At 36.1% G+C, this 27,979-nt stretch overlaps 1 protein-coding gene across 5 annotated transcripts in view; it reads right to left on the bottom strand.

Moving 5' to 3' along the window:
- Positions 1-27,979, bottom strand: part of LOC123763919 (cytokine receptor) — a 254,826-nt gene that overhangs the window by 73,055 nt on the left and 153,792 nt on the right. For all 5 annotated transcript variants that reach the window (XM_069329998.1, XM_069329999.1, XM_069330000.1 and 2 more), the window contains 10 exons: positions 11,617-11,771; positions 9,437-9,609; positions 6,099-6,279; positions 5,615-5,774; positions 5,183-5,257; positions 4,511-4,754; positions 2,935-3,131; positions 1,853-1,998; positions 797-952; positions 259-440 (listed from right to left, as the gene is read on the bottom strand). In XM_069329998.1, coding sequence (XP_069186099.1) covers positions 259-440; positions 797-952; positions 1,853-1,998; positions 2,935-3,131; positions 4,511-4,754; positions 5,183-5,257; positions 5,615-5,774; positions 6,099-6,279; positions 9,437-9,609; positions 11,617-11,771 — 1,669 coding nt within the window. The remainder of the gene's footprint in view (positions 1-258; positions 441-796; positions 953-1,852; positions 1,999-2,934; positions 3,132-4,510; positions 4,755-5,182; positions 5,258-5,614; positions 5,775-6,098; positions 6,280-9,436; positions 9,610-11,616; positions 11,772-27,979) is intronic.

Genomic DNA, 27,979 nt, shown 5'->3' with positions numbered 1-27,979 from the left:
ATACTTTCTCATGGATACATCATGTTCTTAGTAATATATTGTGCCTATCAGTAATAAAGCTAATGGCAAGTTACTCTAATGGAATTAAACCATGTACTGTACTGTATAATCTTCTTTAGAAATTAATATTGTTGCAGTTTTGCTAAGAGCACTGAAAACTTTGGATTCTATTACATTTAAATTTGTATTCTATGCACTAATAAACTGTCTACGGCACATTTATGAAATAAATTTTGAAATGAAATTTATAATACTAACCATTGTCACATTTGAGGTATTGTTGGCCATAACACTTGTTGGCTTCACAGGCGGTCTCGAGCTGACCTCGTATTTTATGATCTTACCATTGCGTTCCTCATCAAGTGGAGGCTCCCAAGCAAGCAAGACCCATTCCTGGCCCACAGCTCTCGCCTCCAGCAGGCGTGGAGAACCGCTGGGCTCTATAATTTGGAATACAACCATGTGTACATAATATGTATCGCCCCCAGAAATATTGTACAGGTAGCTTATTCTACTTTATCTTCTGAAAACTTTAAATTAATAACACAAGGGTCTGTAAATAAATATTACGTGCTTGGTACTGAAGACAATTAATAGCAATTTAATTATGCATGAAAATTTTATATATGTAACTTATCATGAGGCATAAATTACAGTAAATTTCAACTGAAATTTACACAGCATCTTAGTTGATATATATCAGATTGTAATAAATTATGGAACTGAAGGTGTAGATTGCATGTTGTTTATATAACAGCTGTAATGAGCAAAGAAACAATGCATGAAGTCTACATACTGTCTGCCTTTGTCCGCACACGTAGGGACCTGCTCCACTTGCTAAGTCCCATCTCAGTGAGGATTGCAATGTTGAAGATGTAATTGGTATATGGATGCAGGTTCTTCACCTGATGCACAAGAGTTGTTTCATCAGATACCGTTTCATATGTCATACCTGTAAACACAAATTATACCCAAATGAAAACATGCAGAAATTCTTAAAAGGATTTATTATACAAGTGTTCTTATTGTGTAAATATTCATGCATGCATGTGAATGATATTATTTCCTGTATTGTGTAATCCCCCTTTTTTTAATAGGGTAACCTTCTTGGACTGTATTATTGTTCTGTACTCCTTCAGTTATCAAGCATTAAGATTGTCACTAAAATCCAGCAAAATATTTGTAAAAAAAAAAAAAAAAAAAAATTAGTAGAAATTTACAAGGACCATTGGGGTTGGTCACTTCTGGTAAACATGTGGGGGGGGGGTTGTCCCGCCTGTTTTCAGATTCTGCTTGCTCATTCGGCTTTTGGTTAACAATTTTTCACCAGCTGTAGTTTGTTTTGGGATTCCTACCTTTCTGAGTGACTGACCTGGTAGATGGCAGATGTAGACTGCTTCCACCTACACGGGGGTGTCTACAGACCATTGCTCCTTGTGCCTCTGAGGGGGCCTGGTTCTGGCTCATAGTCCCCAGTAGGCTAAGAACTCCATCGATTGACTGTTGCCATGGTCTTGTATATACTATACACACATCAGCCCCGTATAGCTTCGGGGAGCCGAAGGGGCTCTCCACAGAAAATGTTTAAGCTTTATCTAAGCTGATCAACCAGGCTATGATTCATACACCAGGGTGCGAGCAGCCACGTCCAACAGCCTGGTTGACCAGTCCAGCACCAATGAGCCCTGGTCGGGGACCGGGCTGCGGGGATGTTGAGCCCCGAAATCATCACAAGGGAATCTTATGTAAAGATGTAGATAGGTATACAACCAAATGAATAATATGGCAAAACACATTTTACTTTACATAAACTGAGTGCCACAAATGAACTTAAAAATATTAATTTACTAACCTGTCTCCGGAGGACAGCTTTCTGCTGTCTGCTCTCTGCTCTCCAAGCTCTCTGCGGCTTTACAGTATGAGATGTTGAAGCCTGTGGGCTCTGCTGCTTTAGCTCTACAGTCAAGTATCCACTTCAAATTTACTTCTGTTGAAGACCTGACAGAGCAAAGGATAGCTTGAAGTTAAAAATCCTGCACTGAAATGTGTCTCGTTAGCTAGTTTAACTGCACCTGGTTTTCCCAGGCAGACAGCACAATAAACTGTGCTTGAGTATTATATATACTGTACATATAATTATATGAATACTGTACTTGAAAATTCCAAATGCTCTAAGACTAGAACAACACAGCCTGGGAACCACTCAGGTCTATTATTTAAGAGAGAGTAAGAGAGAAAGAGGCAGATAGAGACAAAATATTTTTTAAATAACCATAAATAAATGTATTTATCTTTTTTATTCCTTTGGTTGCAAAATATGATAGCAATCTAATCAAGGAAATAGGGTCTTGGCTGCAATATCTAACCTCCATCCATGTGTGTATAAATACATGTTCAAATCATGTAATATTCATCCAGGTTGTCTGACCTTCAAGACAGGCAGGCACCTTGACCCGATAAACAATGCCTTGTGATTGCAACAATAAAATGTCTCCCCTGCAGTAGACAAAAAAAAAAAAAAAAGCAATACACTTCTTTCAAATCTTGACACCTGTTTCTATGATTTTGTTTTAAACAATTATGGCATGTTATGATATTTTATATACGTCTTTGACAAAAATTTAAAGTGCGTTTTGGGCCATATTTTCTAACATTAAAAAAAAACAAAAAATTCCTGATGTATATATACATTTTTTAAAAATAGTACAGCTTGAGAATAGTAATTTTCTTACTAGAGATGCAGTAAAAATTAAGAATATCAAAATTTAATTTTTTATATTGTATTTTGATCCTTGATAGGGACAGGGCTGAAAAAAATGGCATCTCAACCAAAGAGTTAATAAAAATCAGTATAGACACTGAAGAGAACTTGAATTAATATAATCAAATTTGCATCCCTTAAATAAATGCACAAGGTACATAAATTGAACTTACACATGGGTCATTTCGAACTGTTCAAGCGGTGGTGGACGGCTGCCATGGCTAGCAATGCAGGTATGCCATTTTATTCCACTGGAGGAGTTGTTAGAGTTGACAGATATGCCAAACATATACAGAGATGAATTTTCAAGATCTGTAAGATTCTTGGATGTGATGTTTAGATCTTCAATAGTCACCCATTCAAGTTTGTTCTGTGGAGTTACGAGCCAAATGAACATTACCAATATTAAAAATAATCAATGATACTGCAGAAATACAAAAGATAGAAGTTTAGAAATTGACTTCCCACCACCCTGACACTTCCTCTCTCATTACAACCCTGTTTTCTGTCAGACAAGTATAGTACTCTAATCCAATCCAGTTTCTTCCTCATTACCCAGCCTCCTTTCCCAACTTGTTAATCAGCAAAGGTACTGCTTATGCTCAATCACTAGTCCATCTTATAATAACAATGTTTACCATTACCATTTAACATTTTATTACAATTATTCCACTCATCCCTTGGGAGCTTTCTATTTTTAATCAAATTAAAGAAGTTCTTACCTATAAAAATTGCCGTCCACACTTCCGTGGAAATAGACATTCCATTCACCTGGACTATACAGGTCTCGAACCGTGGACCCCATGTGCATGTGTGAGGCTGACACTATCCACTGGGCTATGAGCAGCCTTAATAAGGAAAGTTTCCAGATGTATATCCACAGTTCGAGACCCATACAGTCCAGGTGAATGGAAAGTTCTTACCCGTTCTCTTGGTAATGTTTTTCAGATACAGTGAAACCTTTCTTACACCAATTTTCTTTTATTCTGATGTAGGATTTCACTACTTGTCTCCCGTTACTGAATGACATTAGCTCCACTAAATACTCCCACATCTGTACCAACACCTCGTGGATTTCATCATTGTACAAAAAATCTATTATACCTCTATTTTGTTTTTGTTTTACTTTCACTAGGTCCTTCCTCTCCTTACTGTAGTTCCTTTTAATACAATATTTGTTATTTTACAGACCTAAGTCTATTTTTCTCTAATCTTTGTTACCTTTCACTCCTTACTAGTAACAATTTACTAAGATACACAACTTTACTAAGTTACACAGCTTTACTAAGTTACACAGCTTTACTAAGGCATTCTACACTTTTCCACTATGTTACTTTTTCATGTTCAACTCTAATGTCCTAGTCTCTCACTTCCACCACCTAATATTATTAACCAACCTCTAATTATCAAAGTGTTTTTAATGTAACGAGTCCTAAAACTTTCTGATAATGTTTGTGGCAAAACTTTTTTGTATCCATACAGTGAATTAAAGAATGATACAAAATTTGTAATGAATAATAGACAATATTAGTATGTACTGTATCTTAAACTTCTGTCAAGTGATTCAACTAGTTCAGCCAAAACCGCAAGAGACAGTCATGGCACTGAAGTGACAAATACAAATTATTTATACGACTAGAAATTTAATAGCTAACCCTGTGTATCTGATAAGTTTGATAAAGCCTTAACAGGCAAAATTTTTAAAAATATCGAAACAATCAACTTTAAACTAAAAATAACAAGTCGTACCTGACAGCGTTCTTCATATTTATCTTTCTTGCACCAATAGAGTGTCAAACTCTTTATCTTCTGGTTTTCTTGCTGACTTTCAGGAAGACGCCACCTCAAGCTATAAATGTTGTTGGAATCGCCATAGGCAAATACTTTGAAGTAGTTTATGGGCTTCAATATAGCAGTCATCTCTGGTACTACAACAACTGATTTTAAATCATTACCAGGGGGTCCTTCATCATTCATGGGTATAATCTCAAACCTTAGTGATCGAGAAAATATAATGTATGTATTAGTCAGGTGTTATGGAACTTGCCATACAGTATGCAGAGAATAAATCACAATAATGTGGCTAAAATAAATAACTTGATTCACAACAGTTGCCTAACTCCTGGGTACCTATTCTACTGCTAGGTGAACAGAGGCCTGAGCTGGAAGGAAACGTGCCCAACCATTTCTGCCTTGCCCAAGAATTAAACCAGAGTACCTCAAGTGAAAGCCGAGGACATAGACAATTGTGCCACCTGGTTGATAACACATGGCCACAGGATCAAACAGGGTTTCAGTTGATGGCTGAAACCAATAGGTCTCCTGGTTCCATAAATAACTAGGGCTAGCAAACTTCTATAAAATTATTTTTCATCACTAATAGCATATATCTTTTAGTAACAAATATTTTGAGAGTTTTACCTGTAAGCAACATCCTTATCCATGCTGGAAAATTTGGCATAAGCATCTCTGATATCAACTTCATGAGAAACAGGCCTGAAAAGAAAAACTAAATTAAAGCATGAAACTCTTATGAAGTCTGTTCTAAGGAGAAAATGACAAGGACATTGGGGAAGTAGAACAACTACCAGAACCCCATCAAGCAGGTATTCCATTAACATACTAAATTGCCAGCAACGTGCATGCTTACTCGCTCTCTCAACCACTGCAATCCCCACCCCACTCACACACACACACAAACACACGCACACACCATACTGTATTTTCTTAGTTATTGAAGTTGAAATTGTGGTACAAGTTAATTATTTTTGCTGGTAGTCAAATTAGAACAAAACTACATTTCCTAATAAATGGCAAAAAACATATACGGTACTACATTAAGTATACACTGACCTATTAGTCTGAACTTCAAATACTGAGACATTGTAATAAAAATTAGGACCGTTCCAGAACAGTGGGTCAACTTTTTGCCAACTGATGTAAATGTCACGATGCGAGAGCGTTTCTTCTATTTCAAATGTGCCAATGTCTGTCAAAGGTGCTACTGTGGGACCTGGAAGAAAAAAAAAGTTCATCCGATACAATTTAACACAAAACAAAGTTTGTAACTCACATCTTGTTTATAAATAAGAGAAACCATAAGCATATATTGCACAGGAAGATCTCCCTCCAATGGATTGACTGAAGTTAAACCTTGTGTGTTGTAATTTGCTGCACATGCAGTATAATCTTGTGAAGCTTTTTCAATTTTTTTTTAACATTTTACAATACTTCACAATAGGAAATTACGTACATAATTTTTCTAAATAAAAAACAGATACTTAATACTATTCCATACATGTTATTAAAAAAGGACGACTAGAAGCCTTCTACTTACGAGTAGCAGCAGTCCTCTCGGTACGAATAGTGGCATCTGACCACATGCTTTGTCGGATAGGTCCAGTTCCGGTGTGTAGCCGCACACGGAAGTCATAGAGGATGTATGCATGAAGATTGGTGATCACTCGACTGAATGTTTCCTTTTTAAACCTATCAGGAATAACCCTCCTTTGTTCAACCTGACAAATATTATAAAATGGCTGTTATATAATGGCCTCCTGTCTTTGCGATAGCCCCATTCATGTGGGGGATTGGCCACATATAATTGTGGGACAAGTCATTATAGAATCTTCCTCAGAAATGTCAAATTAAACCATAATTCATAATGCTATACTTATTCAATATTTATAATGTTTCTCTACCAAGAAGTTTGTTATAAATAATTATGAGAACTTCCACAGTAAATACTATAACCAGTTATAAAGCCAAGTGATGAATCCATAACCAATTACAAAATACTTCGTGCACAATATATTTCAATACTTCAATGCAATACTTATTGAAATACAGTTTAGTTCAATGTTGTATCATGCTGCCCGAAACACTATGCGTGCTAGTGGCTTTACAAGAATGTATACCTTCAAGTCTCTGTACTCTAATAAACCCAATGTACCTTCTTGTATATAAATAAATAAATAAATAAATAAATAAATGTTGATGCTAAAAATTTGAAACTGTCATATACCATACTCCTTGTAAATTTGGTTCATATAATTGCTGACCTAATCAGCATTTATGTGAAATATGAATTTCCAATTAATCCTGCTTTTATAGCTATTTCTCACCAATATTATCCAGATTTTTCTTACAGCAGATGACATGATACATGTTTCAGCATATTCATACATAGAAATAACAAAATGATTTTCTATGTACAGGAACAGTAATTAAACACAACCAAATAGGAAACTGGAAGCAGTTGTGGGTTTTGATAACTCTGAACAAGGCTCAGTTATTTACAGTATCGTGCTGTATTTGAACTTCTACAGTTACCCTCAACTGTCCCCAAATTCCTCAATGCCCATGATTAATGCCATTCTTTGAGCTACAGACTAAATGTACACTACTACTAGCCAGCTCCAGGCTACAATGCCGAGTCGAGTTGCTAAATATTCATTGCTATATAACATCGTCCAAATCTTCATAATTAGAAGGTTTCAGATATTTTATGCCACTTCTCTTTCCACCACTGCTCTCTATTCTTTCATAAACTTTATGGTCTGCTTTCTTTAGTTTATGTCAGAAAGAGCACTAGTATCAATGGCATATTCCTCTGCTTACCACCACCTAAGCCATGATCACATTTCTCTAATATTAAACTCTCTCTCTAATACTATTTCTCTAATACTATTTCTCTAATACTATTTCTCTAATACTATTTCTCTAATACTAAATTCTAATATTAAACGTTCTTAATACTAATAAGCCTATTCTTCTTACCCATGTCTGATATACCCACTCTCCACTTGCTAGATGACATGGCTTTAACTAAAATCATGGTGTGTTGGAAGAAAACCCCAGTGAAAATGCTGAAGTACTGAGGAGTCAGACTGTGCCCACAACTAAGGAACACATTGGAATGCATGCCATCAAATTGGATGTCTCCCAAAAATTGTTGCACATACCAGTACTTGTTTTTGTAATTTATAGCACAATTCATGCTTAGTAAAACATTTTTAACATATAAATGGCCAATGGCTTATATTTTGAATAGGGAGTTCACATAAACAACTGGGCCTCTACCCTTCAGACCGAACTATTTGCCTTGCTTCTTGCACTGAATTGAGTACAAGTCTCTAAACTTGATACATTAATTGTAAGTGACTCTTTATCATCCTTAATTACTCTCAACTATAGTACACCAAGAACCTCAACAAAATCTTATAGATCTGAGGCAAAGTGAAATTGACACTAGTAATTTCATCTATCATACTATCATGCAAGAGGAGCCACACATCTATGGATCATCCAATTAAATCAGCAAACTTCTGCTTGATACCTGCTTGATAGGATTCTGCGAGTTCTTCTACTCCCCAAGCTTGACTTGTGTAAGCTTGGCCCACTAGGCTGTTACTTGGAGCGGCCCGCAGGCCCAAATATCCACCACAGCCCGGTTGGTCCGGCTCTACTTGTTACTACTATTCTACTACTGCTAGATGTTACTACTGCTCGGCTTAGACTTGGTTACAAGTATATTGTATCTCTGGGAATTCTCATTATCTGCTGATGTAGACCTGACCAAATGTAAACTGTGTCAACAAAATTATTTGCACACCCTCTGTCACTGTGATAGAGTGCGAAAAGATACGTGATTTCAGAGACAATTCTATAATAAATGTTTCAGAGATGTGTAAATATTTCATTCAAAATGATCTGCTACCAGAAATCTTAGCCAAATATCCCCAGTTTGCTAATTGTAGATAGTAACCTGTACTTGCGTCGGTCTCAAGTCCATTGTTAATGTGCATTGAATTTTGTAACTAGCTCATCAAGATTGTAACTTGCTTAACTAAAAGAATTGTGTGGTTCAGTCCCTGAGCCCATTGTGTGCGCCTCTGTAACCGTTTCCACTACCACTCATAAGATGGGTATGCGGTGCATAATAAATTAACTAAACTGCTATTATTTAGAGATGATAGTATTACAGAAGAGCCTGACTGTGATAAAGATTGTGTACAATGTTCAGATATCAGTGAACACAATGCTGTTCAAGTTGTTGTATGCTATGCAGGTAGCCACAGCACACTGCCATTGTTTGGTCCATCTAAGAATCTTGAAACAACTTCATGTTCCTCTACAAAATAAATTTGTGGAAAACTATTCATTTACAGGATTTAGTGACCAGAAATCTGATAATAGCAGCATTGTGGTGAAAATTAGCGGTGTGCGTAGTACAGTATGTTGGGAGGAGGAATCTTGGCAGTGAGGTGATGTCATCTGCTGGCTATTGTGTGGCGGCTGCTATGCTGTTTCGATGCACTATACCAGCTTAGCTTAGACCCCGGATGTGTACTCTTTCGGCAACTGTATCTTGCCAGACTTCCTCGCCCTATTACGCTCAAAATATGTTCCCTACGATCCCCCCCCAACAAAAATGGTGTAACCACTGAAACCAAATTGTATTGAATTTAGCAATAATTTGACACTCGTGTTTTTTTTCAGGTAATGTTAACAATTCATTAAGAACTGCATCACAAAGGTGTCACACAAAACAAGTGTGCAGTGTAGGGGATAAAATAAAACAGAAACCGTAACAACACTAAGACATTCCTGATGGGGATACCTAATACAGTAGTACTGTAAGAGCAAGGATGCAAGAGCACACTAAACACTTACTAAAATCCAAGAGACATCTTCAGGTTGATCTCCATCTTGCCGTTCTCTATACGAGACTTCATGAACAACGCCACCAATAAACACATCAATTGGGTGTGGTAGTTTCCATGTTACATTAACTTCGTAAGGGCCATTCACTTTAGCTACCAATTCCACTGGTGGATCTGGTAGTACTAAAAAAAGCATACAAGCATTAATCAGTCTAAATTCTAAATGATCATCTAAATTTAAAAAAAAAAAACACAAAAAGCTGGTAAAAGTAATTCTGGTAACATGATTCTGCTGTTATAAAATGCTAATCTATGATCAAAGAGCATGTTGCAAGAAATATTAGCAAATGACGTTTAAACAGTCCCCTCTTATAGAAAGTAATCAAAACAGCCTTTTTGGTGGGGAAAGAGAAAATGCTTATAATATATAATAATAGAGCTAATGCTCAAAATTTTAATTATTATTAGTAAATGGGGACTACATATTAGATATAAAGTATAATATACTGTATAGCATTATTAACAAACTACTGAACAGTAAGTAAAAAATTTCTTAAAAATATTAAACACATTTTTTATTTGTCCATTTAATATACCATTCATACTATATTGCATCACAGATGCACAAACATTTAAAACACTCCAACCATTATCCACAGCAACACCCCCACTTGCATGATAAGTACTCTTCTTGAATTATCACACGCACAACAAATACATTCAACTCCCCATTACAAACTGCTTTCACCCTGTCTTCTTCCATACACTTGTGCTCTTCACATAAAAATTCTTCTGCCTCTCTCACACATGTCAGTCCAGCTGCTGCTGCTCCTACCTACTTATCTGTTTCTTCACCAGTCTTGCCATCATTTATTAATTCAACAGCCCCAAACTACAGGTATTTCAGTACATTTCCTCAATCTTGCTATTTGGCTTTTACACTCCACATCTGACATTTCAACTCCCTACAAGTATTTATTTTCCCATCACTGTATATGCTTCTTTGATAATTTTTATTACTCTAATTCTGGATTTTTCATATTCATACCACACTATCTCTCAGCTAATGATCAGTGTCAGCACTAGAGCTTTGTGCAGCTTCTGGCTACATCTATCTTGTAATATCTCTATAACTCAAATAATTATGTATTAGTGAGAAGACCTATCATTAATGTACAGAACAGTATAATGATTAACTGTAAATATATAGCTACTGAAATGGAACATTCTCTGTAACTAGCTGACACTATAATTATAAGGTGCAAAAGATAGATGAAACTGTTAATGTAATAATCTCCGCTGAGGTCTGATGAAGATCATTGTGCCGTCTATAATCCTTTCTTCCGCCACCACTCACAGGTCAAGTATGGGTGCACAATAAACTATCTGCCTCTGCTGGCAATAATCAAAAATCAATTAGTCACCATCCTTACCCAACTTGCCATATTTTCAACTTCAATTGCACAAATGCCTTTAATTCCTGGGATGCGTGACTGATGAAAGGCATTGACAACCTATAATACTTTCACATTCACTTTTATTTCCTACAGAATTTCACTCATTCTCACTTACACATCTTCACTTTCATCTTTAACATTCCCATTTGGCCCTCCACCACCACCACCCTTTTACACTTACATTTTCAAAAGATTTTTCCATTTTCAGAAACTGTTTTGCATTTTTTTTATATATCCTCATTACCTCTTTTTTGTTCTTTATTTTTTTTTACACACCTTTTATCATCATACTCCTGTCTTCTTGCCTACCTTTCTTTCACATTAATTTTGTATTCATAAAATCCACATAATTTTCTTGTCAAATGTTCTTGCCACTTCCTTATCCCACCATGTAGTTCCTTTCATTCTCTTAACAATTTGTAGAACTCCTCTTGCTGGTCAGTCTTAAGCAAACATTCCTCACATACACGTCACTTAAGACTCGGCTGATCATGGTCTCCTCCTCCAACACCACTATCAACTCTCTTCCACCCTACCTATATTCTCTCACACGGCTTCTCAACATCTATTTTCACTTCATGGCTCATTGTGAGGCAGAATCAACTTTTTACTACTAAGCATAGTGCACTACTAAATAATTTGAGTTCAGAAAAACAAAACATGCAATACTTACCATTTAATAATTACTACTGCAAAGAAAAAGTCAATAAACTACTAACATTGAAAAACTTACCACTTTCAAAAACACTTATTTCACGTTCAAACTGAACTCCTTTCTGATTAAGTTGATTTATAGCTGTTAATCTCATAACCCACGTGTTTCTATCATTGAAGTCACTTTCACCCCAATAGCACCAATTAATTCCCTTTTGTGATTTGGGGCATTCTCTGTAGAAGAGAACAATGCCACAATTGGTTAGTCAAGGGGAAAAAATTGAAGATTAAAACTGATACCAGATATGTTTAATACAAGGTAAAACTCCTGAAGTTAAAAAATTTTGACTTATGTTTACTCCAATGCCCCTCTAAAAAAAAATGCATTCCTAAACTTTATCGTCAACATTTTTAACTTCAGAAGAGTAATGAACTGAAAAGAAAATGTGATTTTTTTTTTTTTTTTTAAACATACAGCTACATGTGTGTGTGTGTGTGTGTACATAATGTGTACACAGTGAGGACAAGAAATTGTCTAAGCACAAAAGATCCCTGAAAACCACTTTTCATGCAGGAGAAAATTGTTCCCAGCATCAGCAAACTGTCTCTCAATATCACCTGAGGCCCACCATCAGTGTTATTTGTTGCTGATAGTTTTATACGGCATCTTGTTATATTTACAGATATATTTGCATTACTATTTGTAGATCTTTCAGAATGGTATCTATCTGAAGCCCATACGATGACTTAAGAGAAAGGATCATGTCGAATTTCATTCAAATTTTGCCAACATTAGGCCATGATCACTAAATTACACACCGTTTATATCAACTTCCAGTAACCAATAACACTGCATAAATATAAATCACATGGTATTTAAAAAGTTTTGATAAAGCATTGCCTTTTTTTTGCAGTTGCTATGCACCACTGGTAGGCTCTACAGTGTGCCACCTTCCAAGGAAAGGAGCCAAGGAAATGTGTTGGCACAAGCATGCAATAAGCATATAATTTTTTTTTTTTCCTTTTTCTAACACACAGCATAAGCATCCTTGATTGCGGGTCCAAGGTGATTTGATTATTTACCGCTTTCTATACAAACCCTAAACCAAGCCAAATGGAAGAAAATATTGTTTTGGAAGGCACCATACTCATTTTCTACCCAATGCCAGGATTTGTTCTATACCCTGCTGTACTGTGGAAGCAGTACAAGATAAACAAAAATTGCATACTAGTATGACTACAAACAAATTTAACAATATTAGATTATCATCATTTCAATAAAGCAAACTCTCGTTACATCCATGTTTGGTGGGAGGAACTTTGAACACTTGACTGTGCTAATATTACAGCACAATATCAACGTTCCGAGTGTGTGTGCAAGTTGAGACTAACCATAAAGATGCTAGGCATTACACAGGTTATGAAAGTAAAGTAAGGTCTTGTTGTATTTACAATTAACCAAGTCAGTTGTAAGTACAGTACAGTACATTTACCCAAGTCAGTAATGTACATGCTTGCTGTGATTATTATGTTGCCCTCATTTCTCTGTCAAGTCTTTTACTGTCCGTCTCTGTCTCTCTTGTTTGAGTTAGTACTGTCTGTGTAGGAGTCAGTTTTATGGCTGGAAGGCAAGTGGAAAGGTTACTTGCATGCGTACTTCTCTCGCCACCACCACTGGCTTCTATTACTATTAGCTACTATTTCAAATTAGATCTTGTTTTTGCATTACGAACACTGTATGTCTTAAACTGTATATCTGTTAATTTCTTTATAATGAAATAGCCAAGATGGCTTTGCAAAATACAAGATGTAAACTGTAACTCATCACACTCCACCATCCATGCACTTCTCCAGCAGTTACCTACAAGAGAGCATGGGGTATCTGTGTATCCAGATATTACACAGTCTCAATTTAATTGTGCCATTGGGTGCTTATACAGTATATCCTGTCAATTTTGCTTGTTACTATGAAAACTCCATGTCGGCAAACTTTGGAGGGGGTAAGTATTTTAACCCTATGTAAGCTGTCTAAAGACTCACCACACACAGTTTGGACACACAAGGGAATGATTTGGACACCAATAACACAAAAAGATTACAAAATATGGCAAAGGATTATGTAACCTAAGTGAGTTAGGCTAAATAATAAAGAATGCAACTCGCTCATCATTATCAAATTTACACATTTATTGAATAAAAACCAGCATTACTTCCAAAATATGAAATATTCGTCTGTACTATAATCTTGTCAGCTCACTAACTGCACAAGCCATGTCACACCCTGAAATCTATGGTTAACTTCAATCACAAGTAATCTATCCATAACCTATGCACAATCGAAAATTCTGAGTTTGCTTCCCAGGCGGGACAGAAATGGTTGGGAGTATTTCCTTTCACATAATGCTTCTATTCATCAAGCAGTAAGTAGGTACTTAAGAGTTAGTCGACTTGTTATAGGGTTGCATAGATACAATTAAACCTTACAATACAAGTCGAGAGAAGTTGCCCAAGACAACTAATAGCTCTTTGTCATCACCTTATGGCTATTCCTCAAAATCATGAGATTATGAGGATATACTAAGGCAACTAACCTTAATATCACTAGACAAAGCGGAGAAGAACAGATTGTTTAGAGCAAGTAGGAACAAAAGTAGAGGACACAACTAGAAACCTCAATAAGTTGGAGGATTATAGGTAAGTATTTCTCCCACTTACTAAATGGTCAACAAGTGAAATGACCGAGAGGACGTAGTGACGGCTAATTCTATTCACATCTTTATAAACACTGAGTTAGTAGTCATTGAGGATAGTAGGGTTAGTAGTCATTGAGGTCTAAGAGTCACTAAGGGCCAGAAGTCATTGCACTAAACTACTAAAAGATCATTGTTGTGGCTCTAGAGCTCGTTCCTCATAAAGAGTAACTGGTAAGCACTGGTAATCTGGTAAGTAACTGGTAATCTGCTTACAAAAGTAGATGTGTTCAGGGATTCATAAATACTGAATCAGAATTTGACAGTGAAAGCAAAATATTTTGGAACCATTCAAACCATTTTTACATGTTATTTTTTTCATTTTAGAATCCCACATTCCATTAGCACGTATTCTTCCAAAACAATGTTTTTGTGTAATTGTAACGTGAACAATCATACGATAGTTATTAAAATTCCATGAAAAAAAAAAAATCCCAAGAAGCCAAAAGCAGTTTTTTGTACTCTCATCTACTTACCAAATGTCTTACAACCATAAGATGCTTAGGGACTGCAAGTTTTCTTGCACGGTAAACAAAACTAAATCACACCTCGAGAAGAACTCGAAAGTGTCCACTTACCTCTGAAAAACTGTACAGTACTTACAAAAGCAGATGTGACAAAAGGGTTGAAGTCTTCACTGGCACTTTTGATTCCTAACTCCGATTAAGTTTGATCCAAAGGAATATGGAATATAATATTCCAGAAAATATGATCTACCAAACAAATAAAAACAGTAGCAGCTTACATTTTAACCTTGGCATCTTGAATGACATTTTATTCTTAATTAAATATGCAATTATTAAATACATTTATATATTACTGAGCTGCACAAACCTGATGCCAACAACTCTCACTAAAAATACCAATCAATATTTTACTGGAATATAATTAGTCCATTTCTCTTACTGCAAAGTAAAGGCCCACAAACCTTGAGCAAACTGATTGATGAAAAAGATTTGGCTATGAGTCCCCAGGGCATTGAAGGAGTTGAGAGTGAAATTATACCACTTTCCTTTATCATGTGCAGGCTTGGTTAGCGCGCTCAGGAGACAAGTGGCGGTCTTCCCAAAAAAAGAATATTCGGGACACTTGGAGATGCCATAGCTACCAAGGGTTTGGCCAGGTAAGAGATTTATAAGGATGGGTTTATTTTTTTAACAGTCATTATATATGATCACTTATTAATGAGTACAACATTAATCATGCTTCTCACATTGCACACTTTCTCAAGATGGAATTTGATTTTTTTTTTATGTAGGATTTAATAATTTTACAAAAAGAAAAATCAAACCCCACCTAAGCAACTCAAAGACCAACACGCAAACATTCTCTCTTTTTCACCTGATTAAGAACAGTCTTCCAAGATTGCTCAAGATATACTACTAGATGTCTCGAAACAATATTTCTAGCAAAAAAGCATATCAATATAACTAGACTAGATGTGCCAACATATCCGACACAAAATACCTTAGCCTCCCACATTAGTGCCAAAATGCCACCTGGTAACCATCATATAAAGTGTACCTTCCTATCTCCCATTTCAGCATCAATTAGCCCACAGACTGGGAATGTAATGTGAATATGCTCCATAAAAACCTTGATTAAAAAACAAATTTCGACAAATTTTACAGTAATCATAGACAATGTTTGAAGCAACTGATTCAGGGATTAAAATTTAAAATTTTTGCACAATTCTTATATCCCAACAAGGCATATAACTCATGCATGTTGTTTATGCTAATATTTATGTCAAACTGTTTCCATGTAATTTTTTATAATAAGAAAATTTAATGTTAGCTCGGTTATCAATACTGTACTATATAAAGTATGTTCTGATATTAACGTAGTAATTAAGTAAAACCCACAGATATTTGAATATTCCTCTTCTGCTTTACTCGTTGACAAGGTTTACAGGCAAATGATCACAGTTATCACAGTGCCTTTGCAAAATCCATACAATATATAAAATTTGCCCTTTGAATTCCTTCCTCCCAGACATTACCTGCTTTTTTCTAAAGCCACAGACCTGGGTTGTGTAACTAAGGAAAAAGAACCAAGAATGATGGAAAAGCTATGCATTTCACTTTTCTCATGATAGTATTTTCAGGAGTTACCAAGACCAATTTGCCTCATAGCAACACTTGCAATAACTTAAAAACCATACAAGTTATTGTAAAAGAATTTTGCCAAAATGACTATCAAACTTTAAAATGTCCATAACCACTTTACTGTAGAATGTGACAAATTAGTAATGCTTACTAAAATATTAATAAACATGTGTTTTGTCCTCTTAAAGAAATTTCATCTTATAACATTTAACATTTATGGAAGGCACCTGATATTCCCCTGATATCCTCAACAGAGGACATATTTTTATGCTACAAAATCTACATCATCTATTTTTAAAGAATAGCTACCATAAGGATGCAGTCAGCCCATCACCGGTGCTGAACTACTGCACTATTCTACAGCACTTGTTTTTATATTAAAAAAATCTTATTTCAATGCATTCCATCATTCTATTTTTTACATGGGACACCTAGTAAGACACACTTTTGTAGGTTGGCTACCAATCGGCTCAAAAACATTATAAACTTAATGGTGAAGATAAGAACACATATACCATTGAATAAGGCAGGAAATAAGGTTTAGACATCAATGTAGTAAATCTCTTGCAATAATGGCACTTGCGTTTTCTAAATAAGAAAACTATTTCATCAACATCAGAGTACAGTAGCTTTATTCCGATACAAGTTACTGTCAAATATTTTCAGGCATTACCCTGTGAGCACCGAAATATAATTACAGTACTCATGATATTTCTGAAGGTCAGTAGGGTTGCTCAGTTTTCAGTCCAGTTACCTACATCTGGTATGGCAGAGGTATTAATGTGCAGAGTGCAGGCAACAGCTATTCAAGACAAATGTTACCAACCAGTTTAGTTTTGAATAGCACCAACACCAGAGAAACCCTAAGCATACTACACATCCACAACCATCCTCCTTCACCAGCCCTCTAATATCACAAGCCATGTTTATCTTTTCCTCAGTGACATGAAATAACGTTTTAAACCTAGAAGGTTGAATTTACAATAAAGAATTGTCATAACACTAATTGAAATACAGAATAAAAATGTTTTGGCTGAATGTGTCTTATTCGGTAGTGAGAGTTTCACACACGACAAAATGCTATCGAGATACAATTCTAAAGACACAGTACAGTAGTTTGAGATGAATAAGTCTCAAGTAGTATTGTACTCTTCTGATCTACTTTGTTTTAGAAGGATGACAAACTACTCTCACTAGTGTAAACTTTCCTTTGGATTTCTTTCAGATCAAGTCTTGTGTTCATATTAAATTAATAGTAAATCTAGTAGCGAGTACATATAATTACATCATATTTTCTCACTTGAATCATAACTTGGAACTTTTAAATAGCATAACCTTGAAACTCCAGATTGAGAAGGAACCCTTTTGAAATTCGCAGATATCAATTGTTTTTCAATTTTCAGAATAGTGATTGATTAATTTGTATTTTTATACACTAAATATATAAAGAATTAATTTATGAATAATATTTACTAATAAAGACAAAATACATGTACAGTATAGGCATTGTAAAAAAACATTATTCCATACAGCTGCAACCTGAATTTCACTGCATCCAAAATTTCCTATTTTTCAGTCATTGAATACTGAACATTATGTTTTTTATATGTGAAAATGATAGAAAACGCTTTTGCTCACATTTTATACTAAAGTTAATTATGATGATGCTTTTAAATATTTTGATTTTTGCAAAATTTTTAGACATCAAACTTTTGTCCAGCGAGTACAAGTTTGCTCGACCATAAGGTTTTTTATCTTTTATGTTGCAACCAAATACAACAATTACTGAGTCAGAATGAACTCTGTTGTACTGGTATCCGACTTTCCCAGTGCATCAATATTCATTCACGAGAAAGACCTGTGAACTTGGTGTTCACCGAGTAGGGTATCCAGACTTCTGATCCAAATTTTCTGGTTTCAGAGGTTAATGGACAAGGTTATGGGTTTGCAAGGTTATACTGCACTTTTTTTATTTTAATTCTTTACTTATTATAAGTAGTCCTGTATAGCACAAAATTTTAAATGAATAGGCTTGAAACAAAGAAATAAAAAGACTTTCTTAGTGTCTGTACAATGTTGAATTCTGTTAGTACACTATATTTTGTAACGGATTAGTTTGTAGTAAGCGTATAATTTCTTCAAAATCCAATAAGTGTAATTCCCATTAATACTTAAGTTTCGTGTACATGCACCAACCAAAACCCATTGGTGTACAATCTTAATAATATGCCTATATTACATCTATTTTGTATTTTATTGACCCACATGCACAAAGATGTACCGAGTTTAATAATAGTTGTCCCACGCAAAAAACTTTTAAATATTAACGTTTCAAACTGGGAAATGGTAAAAACATGTTGGTCTCATATTTATCATAAGTAAATAGGGTGTGTAGTATAAGAGTGAAAGGCCAATTATCCAGCAATCTAACACTGTAATTAGAAGACTCGAGTACTGTATGTCAAACTGATTTTTTTCAGCATAAAGTCTTCCAACACAAATGCATTTTAGAAACTGGCATTCATTCAATTTCCCACAGCTGGCTTTAGCATGTCCTACCCCTCTTGCTTTAGGTTCCTTTACTTAAATTCATCTTGCTGTATGTCAGCACTGAAAGCTATTATTAACAAAAGAATAACTAGAGAATTCTATTTAGGGCTCAAGACCTAACAATAATAACAATTAAAGATAGTTCATTTACCCATTTTAAGATCAACATGGATGTTATCTGGCGGAATGCAAGGAGGGTATGAAACAAAATTCTTACCGTCACGGTGTGGCGTGCTGATACAGTATCTAAGACTTACGTACAGAAGGGAAAAAAAAAAAAAGTATAACCCTACCTTGACCACCAAGATATAGTGGTCTCCTAGTGTGTGTGTGTACCACTGAACACGTTCAAGGCACTCGGGAAGCTTGGAGGTGGCTTTGATGAACTTGTCACAGATAATCCTCATGTGTTTTACTCCATCACACTTTGCAACAGCCAATGAATTTTCATGATTTTAATGCATCTTCTTGTTTATGCTAACATACCTCTTAATTGCTTTTTGTTCGGGATATGTTTAGAAATCTTTCAAATTAAAGTACTTATTAAAAAAAAAAGTCAATCTTAATAACAAATATGCCAATTTGCATTACATCTGACAAATTCCAGGATAAGACTTTCTTGAGGAGAGAGAAAAGTACATAACTGCTTTTAGCTTCCAGTAAATAAATGAGATGTCAACATTTCAAAACCCAACTGCATCCTAAAAATATTAAACAAAGCTTTGCATGTAGAGTACATGAAAAGCTCTTCTCTGAGCCTATCACTTGCTTGCTACCATAGCTGATATCCTGCTCTTCTCATGGGCAGGACCAGACACTGCCAGGTTAAGGAAACAAATACTCCACAATCCAGCAGGATCTCTTCAAATAATCCTGCCAAGTCACGGTAAGAGAGAGAGGAGAACGGAGATTTCTCAGGCCAAAATGACCTTCAATGGGTTCATTCATCTACACTTAAAACCTTTTCTAAATGATATTTGGCCTAAAAGAAAACACCCTGTACAGTGTTGCTCTTCAAACTGTTAGTCAGTCACCCAACCACTACTCAAAACTACCACCAGGTGTCAGCAATCACAGTCAACAAAGACACTCGGAGCAGTTCACCTCCCATTTAACTTTACTCAAACTCCAGACAGCAGAGGGTAAGCAAAGACAAAATGAGTCGAGTAGCCTGTTCAGAAAGCAGCTTTACATCAACACTCGTGCATTATTTTGGAACATGTGAGCTCAGTTGCTGCCTTAAGCTAGACCCTCAGGTTCATGCTTAAAGGAAAGACTAAAGGTACAACAGGTGCTAAAGAACCTCTACAAAAGAAAGTGAGAAAGCAGCAGCAGGTAATGGGCAACAAACTGGCAAGAAAACCCACCAGCACAATAACTCGCCAATCTCTACCAAATGGGCAAAAGTACTTGTACAGGAAAAAGCATACAAACATTTAGTAGGCCACACTGGAGAGGTGTACGAGAAAGCATATCTCCAAATCTCAAACTGGAAGAGCAGTACACCACAAATCTAGACACATTCCCCCAGATGAAATAATGGCCAAAAAAAAAAAAAAAAAAAAAAAAAAAAAAAAAAAAAAAAAAAAAAAAAAAAACGTTCCAGTCCATGGCCAATGCAAAAGGAAGTGCATGAAGTACACAAAAGACCCGAAGGATACAAGAATCCCCATCCCAATGAGAAATGTCAACTGGCCAAGCAACTAACATCCAAGATGGTGATAATGGAAGCCAGGCATCCCCTTTGGTTAAGGAACAAATTTTAACCAGTCCAGGGATAAAAGGAAGACCCTATCAAACAGCTTCATAAGCAACTTCAATCAATCTGCAATGTCTTCTGGTGGCAATGACAAAGAACTCTTGTCTTGTATGCATGCACATGAGCAACACCTATGGCCAAAAAGGTGTTACAGCCAGATGGTGTAGCTGGGTACAGCCTCATCAACCGGAGAACTGCCAAGAAGTCTGGAATTAAACAGTAAACGACAATTTCAAGGCTCAAGTCACTTAACCAAACTGAAGTCACTGCATTGCCAGGTATGTGCCCTTGCAGAAATGCCAGGATAAATGAGGTGGGCTGCTCCTTGCAGCTCTGTTGACATTGTAACTGCTGACACCTGGTGGTAGTCTCGGGAAGTTATATATTACCCAACTACAATTTTCGAAACACTCGAGTCTATATGAATAAATGTATTAGATGATTCTTATCTAGATTGACAAATCATCACCGTCTCCCTTTTCCCAATATGAGCTTGTGCGTGATGTTTGAAAAGCTCTCCACAATGTTGAGGTGTACATGTAAACTTAACCTGGCCGTGTCTTGTTCTGTCCATGGGAAGAGCATGACATTGCCTGACATCAACTGAGGTGGGTAGCTGAGAAATACATGTTCATCACACTTATATTAACAACTAGACATCATTGTGAACACAAAAAATAGAAACGTTATAAATGCTTTTTTATTTTGTTTTACCATTAAAATAGATGCTCTTAATATTAAATTATATTTGTATGTATTGCTAAGCAAAGCCTTTATATGGATACTATATTCTCTATAACTAGCAGAAGCATATAGGCAAAGCAATTTGCTTTACAATATTTTTTATTGTTACTTATATTTTATATGTATGTACAGTACAGCATATACAGTATATTATTTTAAGTGCATAATTGCAATTTATTTTAATTTTGATTGTGTGTGTATGTACTTGTGAGAGTGCATGCATGTGTACTCACCTAGTTGCACTTGCCTAGTTGTGCTTGCGAGGGTTGAGCTCTGGCTCTTTTGGCCCACCTCTCAACTTGAGGTTATCTTGAGATGATTTCGGGGCTTTTAGTGTCCCCGCGGCCCGGTCCTCGACCAGGCCTCCACCCCCAGGAAGCAGCCCGTGACAGCTGACTAACACCCAGGTACCTATTTTACTGCTAGGTAACAGGGGCATAGGGTGAAAGAAACTCTGCCCATTGTTTCTCGCCGGCGCCCGGGATCAAACCCGGGACCACAGGATCACAAGTCCAGCGTGCTGTCCGCTCGACCGACCGGCTCCCTTAATGTCAATCAACTGTAGAGTTTTTTCACCCCCCCCTTCAACACTCACACTCCCAGGAAGCAGCCTGTAGCAGCTGTCTTAACTCCCAGGTACCTATTTACTGCTAGATGAACAAGGGCATCAGGGTGAAAGAAACTCTGCCCATTTGTTCCCACCTCCGCCGTGGATCGATCCCTGGAACCCCAGGACTAAGAATCCTGAGTGCTGTCCACTGAGCTGTCAGGCCCCACAGGCCCCATGTGTGTGTGCACATGTAATTACCTAAGTGTAGTTACAGGATGAGAGCTACACTTGTGGTATCCTGTCTTCCCAGCACTCTGTCATATAACGCTTTGAAACTACTGACAGTTTTGGCCTTCAACACCCTCTTGCCTAACTTGCTCCAACCGTCTACCGCTCTGTTTAAAAAAGTGAATTTTCTTATATTTCTCCGGCAGCTTTGTTTCCTTAGTTTAAATCTAAGGATGCTTGGTCGATGACTGGGCCATGGGGACGCTAAGCCCCGAAATCATCACAAGATAACCCCCACATCACTGCCTAATGCATTCCATTTGTTAACTACTCTGACACTGAAAAAAAATCTAATGTCTCTATGGCTCATTTGGGTGTGTGTGTGTGAGATAAATGTAAGTACCCCCAAAATGCAAGCAAGGAAGCAAGCAAGCAAGCAAGCAAGCAGCAACATGCATACGACACACTGCATGACCACAGGCTCCGAGCTGTTAGCAAAGCCACAACTTTCAATACTTCTACAGTTATGCACGAGTCACACTTCTGTCTTCACTGTTCAGGTCAATATTTGTCATCACTACCGCATGCATGTGATGAAGCTGATTAAAAATATGAATTATTCATCAATAAAAAACAAATTTATGTCATCACCAAACAAAACATTCTAAAAATTGTCAACAAAATGTATATGGTGCACAATACTGGTCTTCAAGATTTATGGTAAAATTCTAAACAATTAAATAATACTAAATGGGTCAATGTAAAATATTTAAAATATTATTCTTCACATCTTACAGAATTTCCGTTTAAGTGTTTCTTTAATGCTATTCATTCATACATAAATTTTCATCAGAAAATGAGTGCGCTACCACCACAATTTACTGTAAATGTTCTATTCTATATAATTATTCATAATTTGAATTTTGCATATTTATACCTACGCAAATGATTCATCATACACAAACTATCTACCTGGTCTCTCACTGAACAAGCCCTACCTGTTCTCTCAGAATTTATTTCAAGTTAACTTTTTTGTTCACAATCACACGAGTACAAGCAACCATCCGCCCACACACATTATATGGCTAAAAACCAATCACCCAACATGGGAACTACTGCATCTTACTTTATATAATATTCCTGCCAAATTAATAATTCCATCTCTAATAAATGGGCTGGGCTGTCTAACTATGGATAGAGTACTACAGAAAAATTGTTCACATTTATGAACATGCCAATATCTTTTTAAAACTTTCTTTACACAAGCCGACTCAAAGCAGGCTCCATTCATTAATTTCCTCAACGCTGCAGGTCACAATGGTAAACTCCACATCATGTTTCCTCGTCGTTTACTAACCATGTCCAACAGATTTTTATTAATGTAAGTGTTACCATTTCAATCTTTTACTCACATGTGAGCTCATCCCTAATTCAGAATTTTTTTTTAACCAAAGCAATTTTTTTTTTTCCAATTTTGCAAAGTGACTCTTTATTTGCTCCTCTAATAATATAAACAAACACTTCACTAATATTTATCTCTAATTTATTAGTTATTTTTTTTCTGCCAACTCCATAACAAATTAGGGATCACTAATTTTGAGTAATACCTATTAACTTTTTTTTTTTTTTTAGTGTTTGATGTTGACAGGCTGTATGTGAACACCCATTTTTGACTGCTTCCTCAAGCAAGCTTCTACTGCATCCATGGACATGCATCGTGAAGTCAGGCCAGTGCAGCAAACAGTATTGTGCTGCAGACAATTATCAAACATCCCTGCAGACTCATAATATACCAAAGGAGTCACTGAAGAATATAAATTCCAGCAAGGAAATGAAAGTTAGATCTTTTCACACAAGTTAAAAGCCATTCCAACCACAATTTTGATCACTGGCAACTCCTAAACGAGGGCACCCGCCCACTACAAGTGAGCTCTTCTCAGTGTATTAGAGGATCTGATCTTCCTCAAGTTTCAAGAGGGTCTATTCACCCATAACATAACTTTCAGTAGATGAAGAAAATAAACAAAAAAGTCAAGCTCTTCCTGTTAATATGTTCCCACCTATTAGAGAACACAACAAAGGGAATCAGAAGCAAAGCAAATGACCTCCAGAATAAGTAAAAATAATAGACACCGTATTCGTAACTGGTGTGTAACCACTACACTAGGAACCAGTATGAGTGCTGACTCTGCTGATCCTTCATTTGCTTGACACTAGTCCAGCTGTATCAATCAGCTGCACCCTAATTCTCTTTCTTTTCCCTTTTTGTATGTACAGATTTCATTGTTATTATAGTTGTGAATGAGCTGGCTCATGTAAGTGAGGTGTTGCCACCTGCTGGTAAGCGATAGGTTAAACCAGGTAACGCACAGCAGGTAGCCGGCAAGACAACTTATTTCATGATCACCCGACATCACAAGTGGAAGGCTTTTAATATTTATAAAAACATTTTATGAAAGGGTGGGTGGAAGGGAAAACACTTCAAAGAATGAAAGGTGTGTATGCCAATAAGAGCCTCTCTGAGAAACTTCTGCTGTAGCCACCCATTAAATGGAAGCTCCCAGGAAAAATTGGCATTAAGGCTATAGATAAGAGTATTCTCCAGTGACTCCCTCAGCACATTATGACTGCAAAGATGCTGTGCTGTACATCAACCTGCCTGACAGTGTGATCCATGTACAAGAACAGAGTACTGTAGTATCTTACACGAGGGAATGCAATGGCATAGTTCATAAAGAAGTTTTAACAAGCAACCCGTCCTCAGCCCAAGTCCATTCCATCTAGCCGTCAATCCCAAAAACACATTCATCAATTTTAACATGCTGTTCATTCAAAATAAGAATTTTCTCAAATGTAAATTAATATCATATACTAGCACACTGCATATTTAGGCACTGGTTAGATTAGGTTAGGGTGTTTAGGTTCTGTTGGCAATTATTTGTATTTGTAGTACGTGGGTGAAGCATTTACAGCGTTGTAGTTCGAATAAAAGTCGTCAGCAAAGCACTTGTTCTGGAAGTGTTTGGACTTCTTCAGTTGTGTCGTATGAAAACCGTTTTCATTCATGAACTGGGGGTTTGGCGGGTGAATGGAATGGACTCTGGCTTTTGTTTATGAGGACGGGCTGTAACACGATCTCAAAGCCTTGTTTCAGTTATATTGTATATATAATGACATTAATAAATCGTAAAGTATGTTTCTTTTGAACTGCAACATCAAAAATTAAAAGTAAAATAATGATTTATTGTCTGAATTTGCCCCATACACACACACACACTATAAAATAACTCATTTAAATAAAATAAAATAACATTCATTAAGGGAATTACACACTGAAATAATTTTACCCATTGATAAGGTAATTTACCCATTTTCTTTATACTAGAAACCTGTCATCATTTTTTCAACATTTTTAAGGTCAGGAAACAATCATTTTGTGAATGAACATAAAAGATGTACTGTATGCCTCAACATTTTAATTTGCCCATGTTATTTATTATTAATTAAGATTTTGGCTGAGCAAAAATTTTTGTATAAACACATTCCATTAAAGGCAGTATAACTATTAATTAAATATTCTGTATTTTTATAAAAACATTCATCAATCCAACTCACAATATTATTATACTATTCAAAAATTCACTGAAAAACATGCACATAAAATTAGTACACACCTATTATAACTTGTCTATACAATAGAAATTAATAAACAAAAATCTGTAGAATTAAAAAAAAAAAAATTCAACAAATGAAAATCAAACATTACATTAAGAATTTTGCACAAATCACTATTATAACATGCTGGAAAACAAACAAACGAAGTTTTTTACAACAGCTACACAGTTATTTTATACACGACAAATAATGCCTCTGCTTTCTAATGACAACAAACTTCATATTAAACATTTGGACCTTTTATCAGAATCAAAATGCTGAAATACTTTATTTATAAATAACTTGCTATGTCATATGGAAAAAAATAATCTGATAATTAAGATTTTAATAGAAAGTAACAAAAATGTAATTTTGCATTAATCACCTTATGAAGTTAATCCTTTTGCATGGACTAAGTTACACTACCAGTTTTTGTGTTTGAATTTTTGGTAATGTTTCTCACATCAGCCGAGACACAGCTGCCAACTTTTTCTCATCGAATAATTTTTCTAATAAAAACACACACGTGGACCTTCATTAACCATTACAAATTTTAAAAATTCAAGTATTCACATGCTGTAGTGCATTCCTACCACTGTTACTTATATTCCCTAATTTTCCAATACTTCTCTGCCACTGCTTTAAGAGTGTGAATGTTCTCACCAAAGCAGTTGCAACTATTTCCATAGAAACTGAGCTAAAAAATTTAGTAAATAATTAATTTCCAAAGCAAAATGCTACTAATTTCTGATAACCTATAATATATGCCAGAATCGTAACTATTTCTAACTCTTAACTGCATTCTACTGGGCTCATTTATAGTAAATTGTGTAAATGCAGCTTATTTTCTCTCAATTATACAGGGATGACATGTGACTTTTCACACCAGGAAAGTATAAAATATCTAGATAGCAGATAATTCTGACAGCTGGATGCCCAAACCAACCCGTTGTCAGGTTCTGGACACACAACCCAAGGGGGTGGCAAAGCACCCAAATAGGTTGGGTGAAGATTCTGGATGCCAAGTTTATCCCAAATTAAGGAGCTTAAAATGTGATAGCAGATGTTGCACACTTTAAATCCTAGCTAATTCCTGAACTGTGGGCATCTTGGAACATGCCAGTAAACATCCCACTGATCCAGAGAACTGATCCATGGCTCAAAACCACTTGGAGAACCTCAGAAACAGTGGTTATCTGCAAAAGTAGGACAAGGAATGAGAGTATTGTATTACGAAAGGTAAGATCGAAAATAGACCAAAGAACTGACAGGCCCTTCAGAAACAGTAACACAGGGACACCACCCAGAGGAATGGACTAATGGTAATAAATCTTGTCCAACAAATCATGAAAACATCTGCAGGAGAGGTGTACACAATTTAGAAGGAACGCAGGGCCCCCTGGTGAGGAAGAGAAGGCCAAGCCCAATTGAAGGTCCCGAATAACAAAATGAAACTTTAAACTGTCCCAGTTCCAAGCCTAGTAAAATGGCCAGATGTTCCCCATCACACCATCACTGGAACTTACCAAGAAATGGCTGATGAGAGAAAGTCTACCAGCCACCAAATCAGGAAAATGCCAGAAAGACACTGATTTTGAGGAGGAAGTGAACCAACAGCTAAGCCTGTACCAGTGCCAAAGGTGCATTAGAGCCCTTTCTTTAGCCAGAAGTCTAAGAAAAATGCTATTTAGAAAGGGCCACAATAGGGACCAGAGAGGCAGACCACAGCCAAATTACTTGGGAAAATGACTAGATGAACTTTCCTGTAGCAACAGTGTTTGAGGAAAACGGTAGCATGGGAAACAGGGAATCTAACAGCAAAGACAGCACTGAAGCTGATAAGACCCAGTGTATACACCATATTAATACTGTAACATACACTGTGTCCTAACTTTATATTGCAAATAAATACTATAATTATTGCCACTAATAAACGTAATGTCATTACTGTTTAAGTTTAAACATGTATTCTCATAATAAGTGAAAGTATATTTTTACATCACTATGGTATCAATGTATATAATACATGTCCGTATGAAAGTCAGGCTATATAATATTTCAAGGTTTTGTTTGTGTGTTTGGTGTTAGGTCAAACTAGT

This window comes from Procambarus clarkii, chromosome 23 (genome assembly GCF_040958095.1).
Source record: "Procambarus clarkii isolate CNS0578487 chromosome 23, FALCON_Pclarkii_2.0, whole genome shotgun sequence".
NCBI classification, from domain to species: Eukaryota; Metazoa; Arthropoda; class Malacostraca; order Decapoda; family Cambaridae; genus Procambarus; species Procambarus clarkii.
The sequence above is the reverse complement of the archived record's forward strand: the minus strand, read 5'-3'. Positions and strand labels throughout refer to the sequence as shown.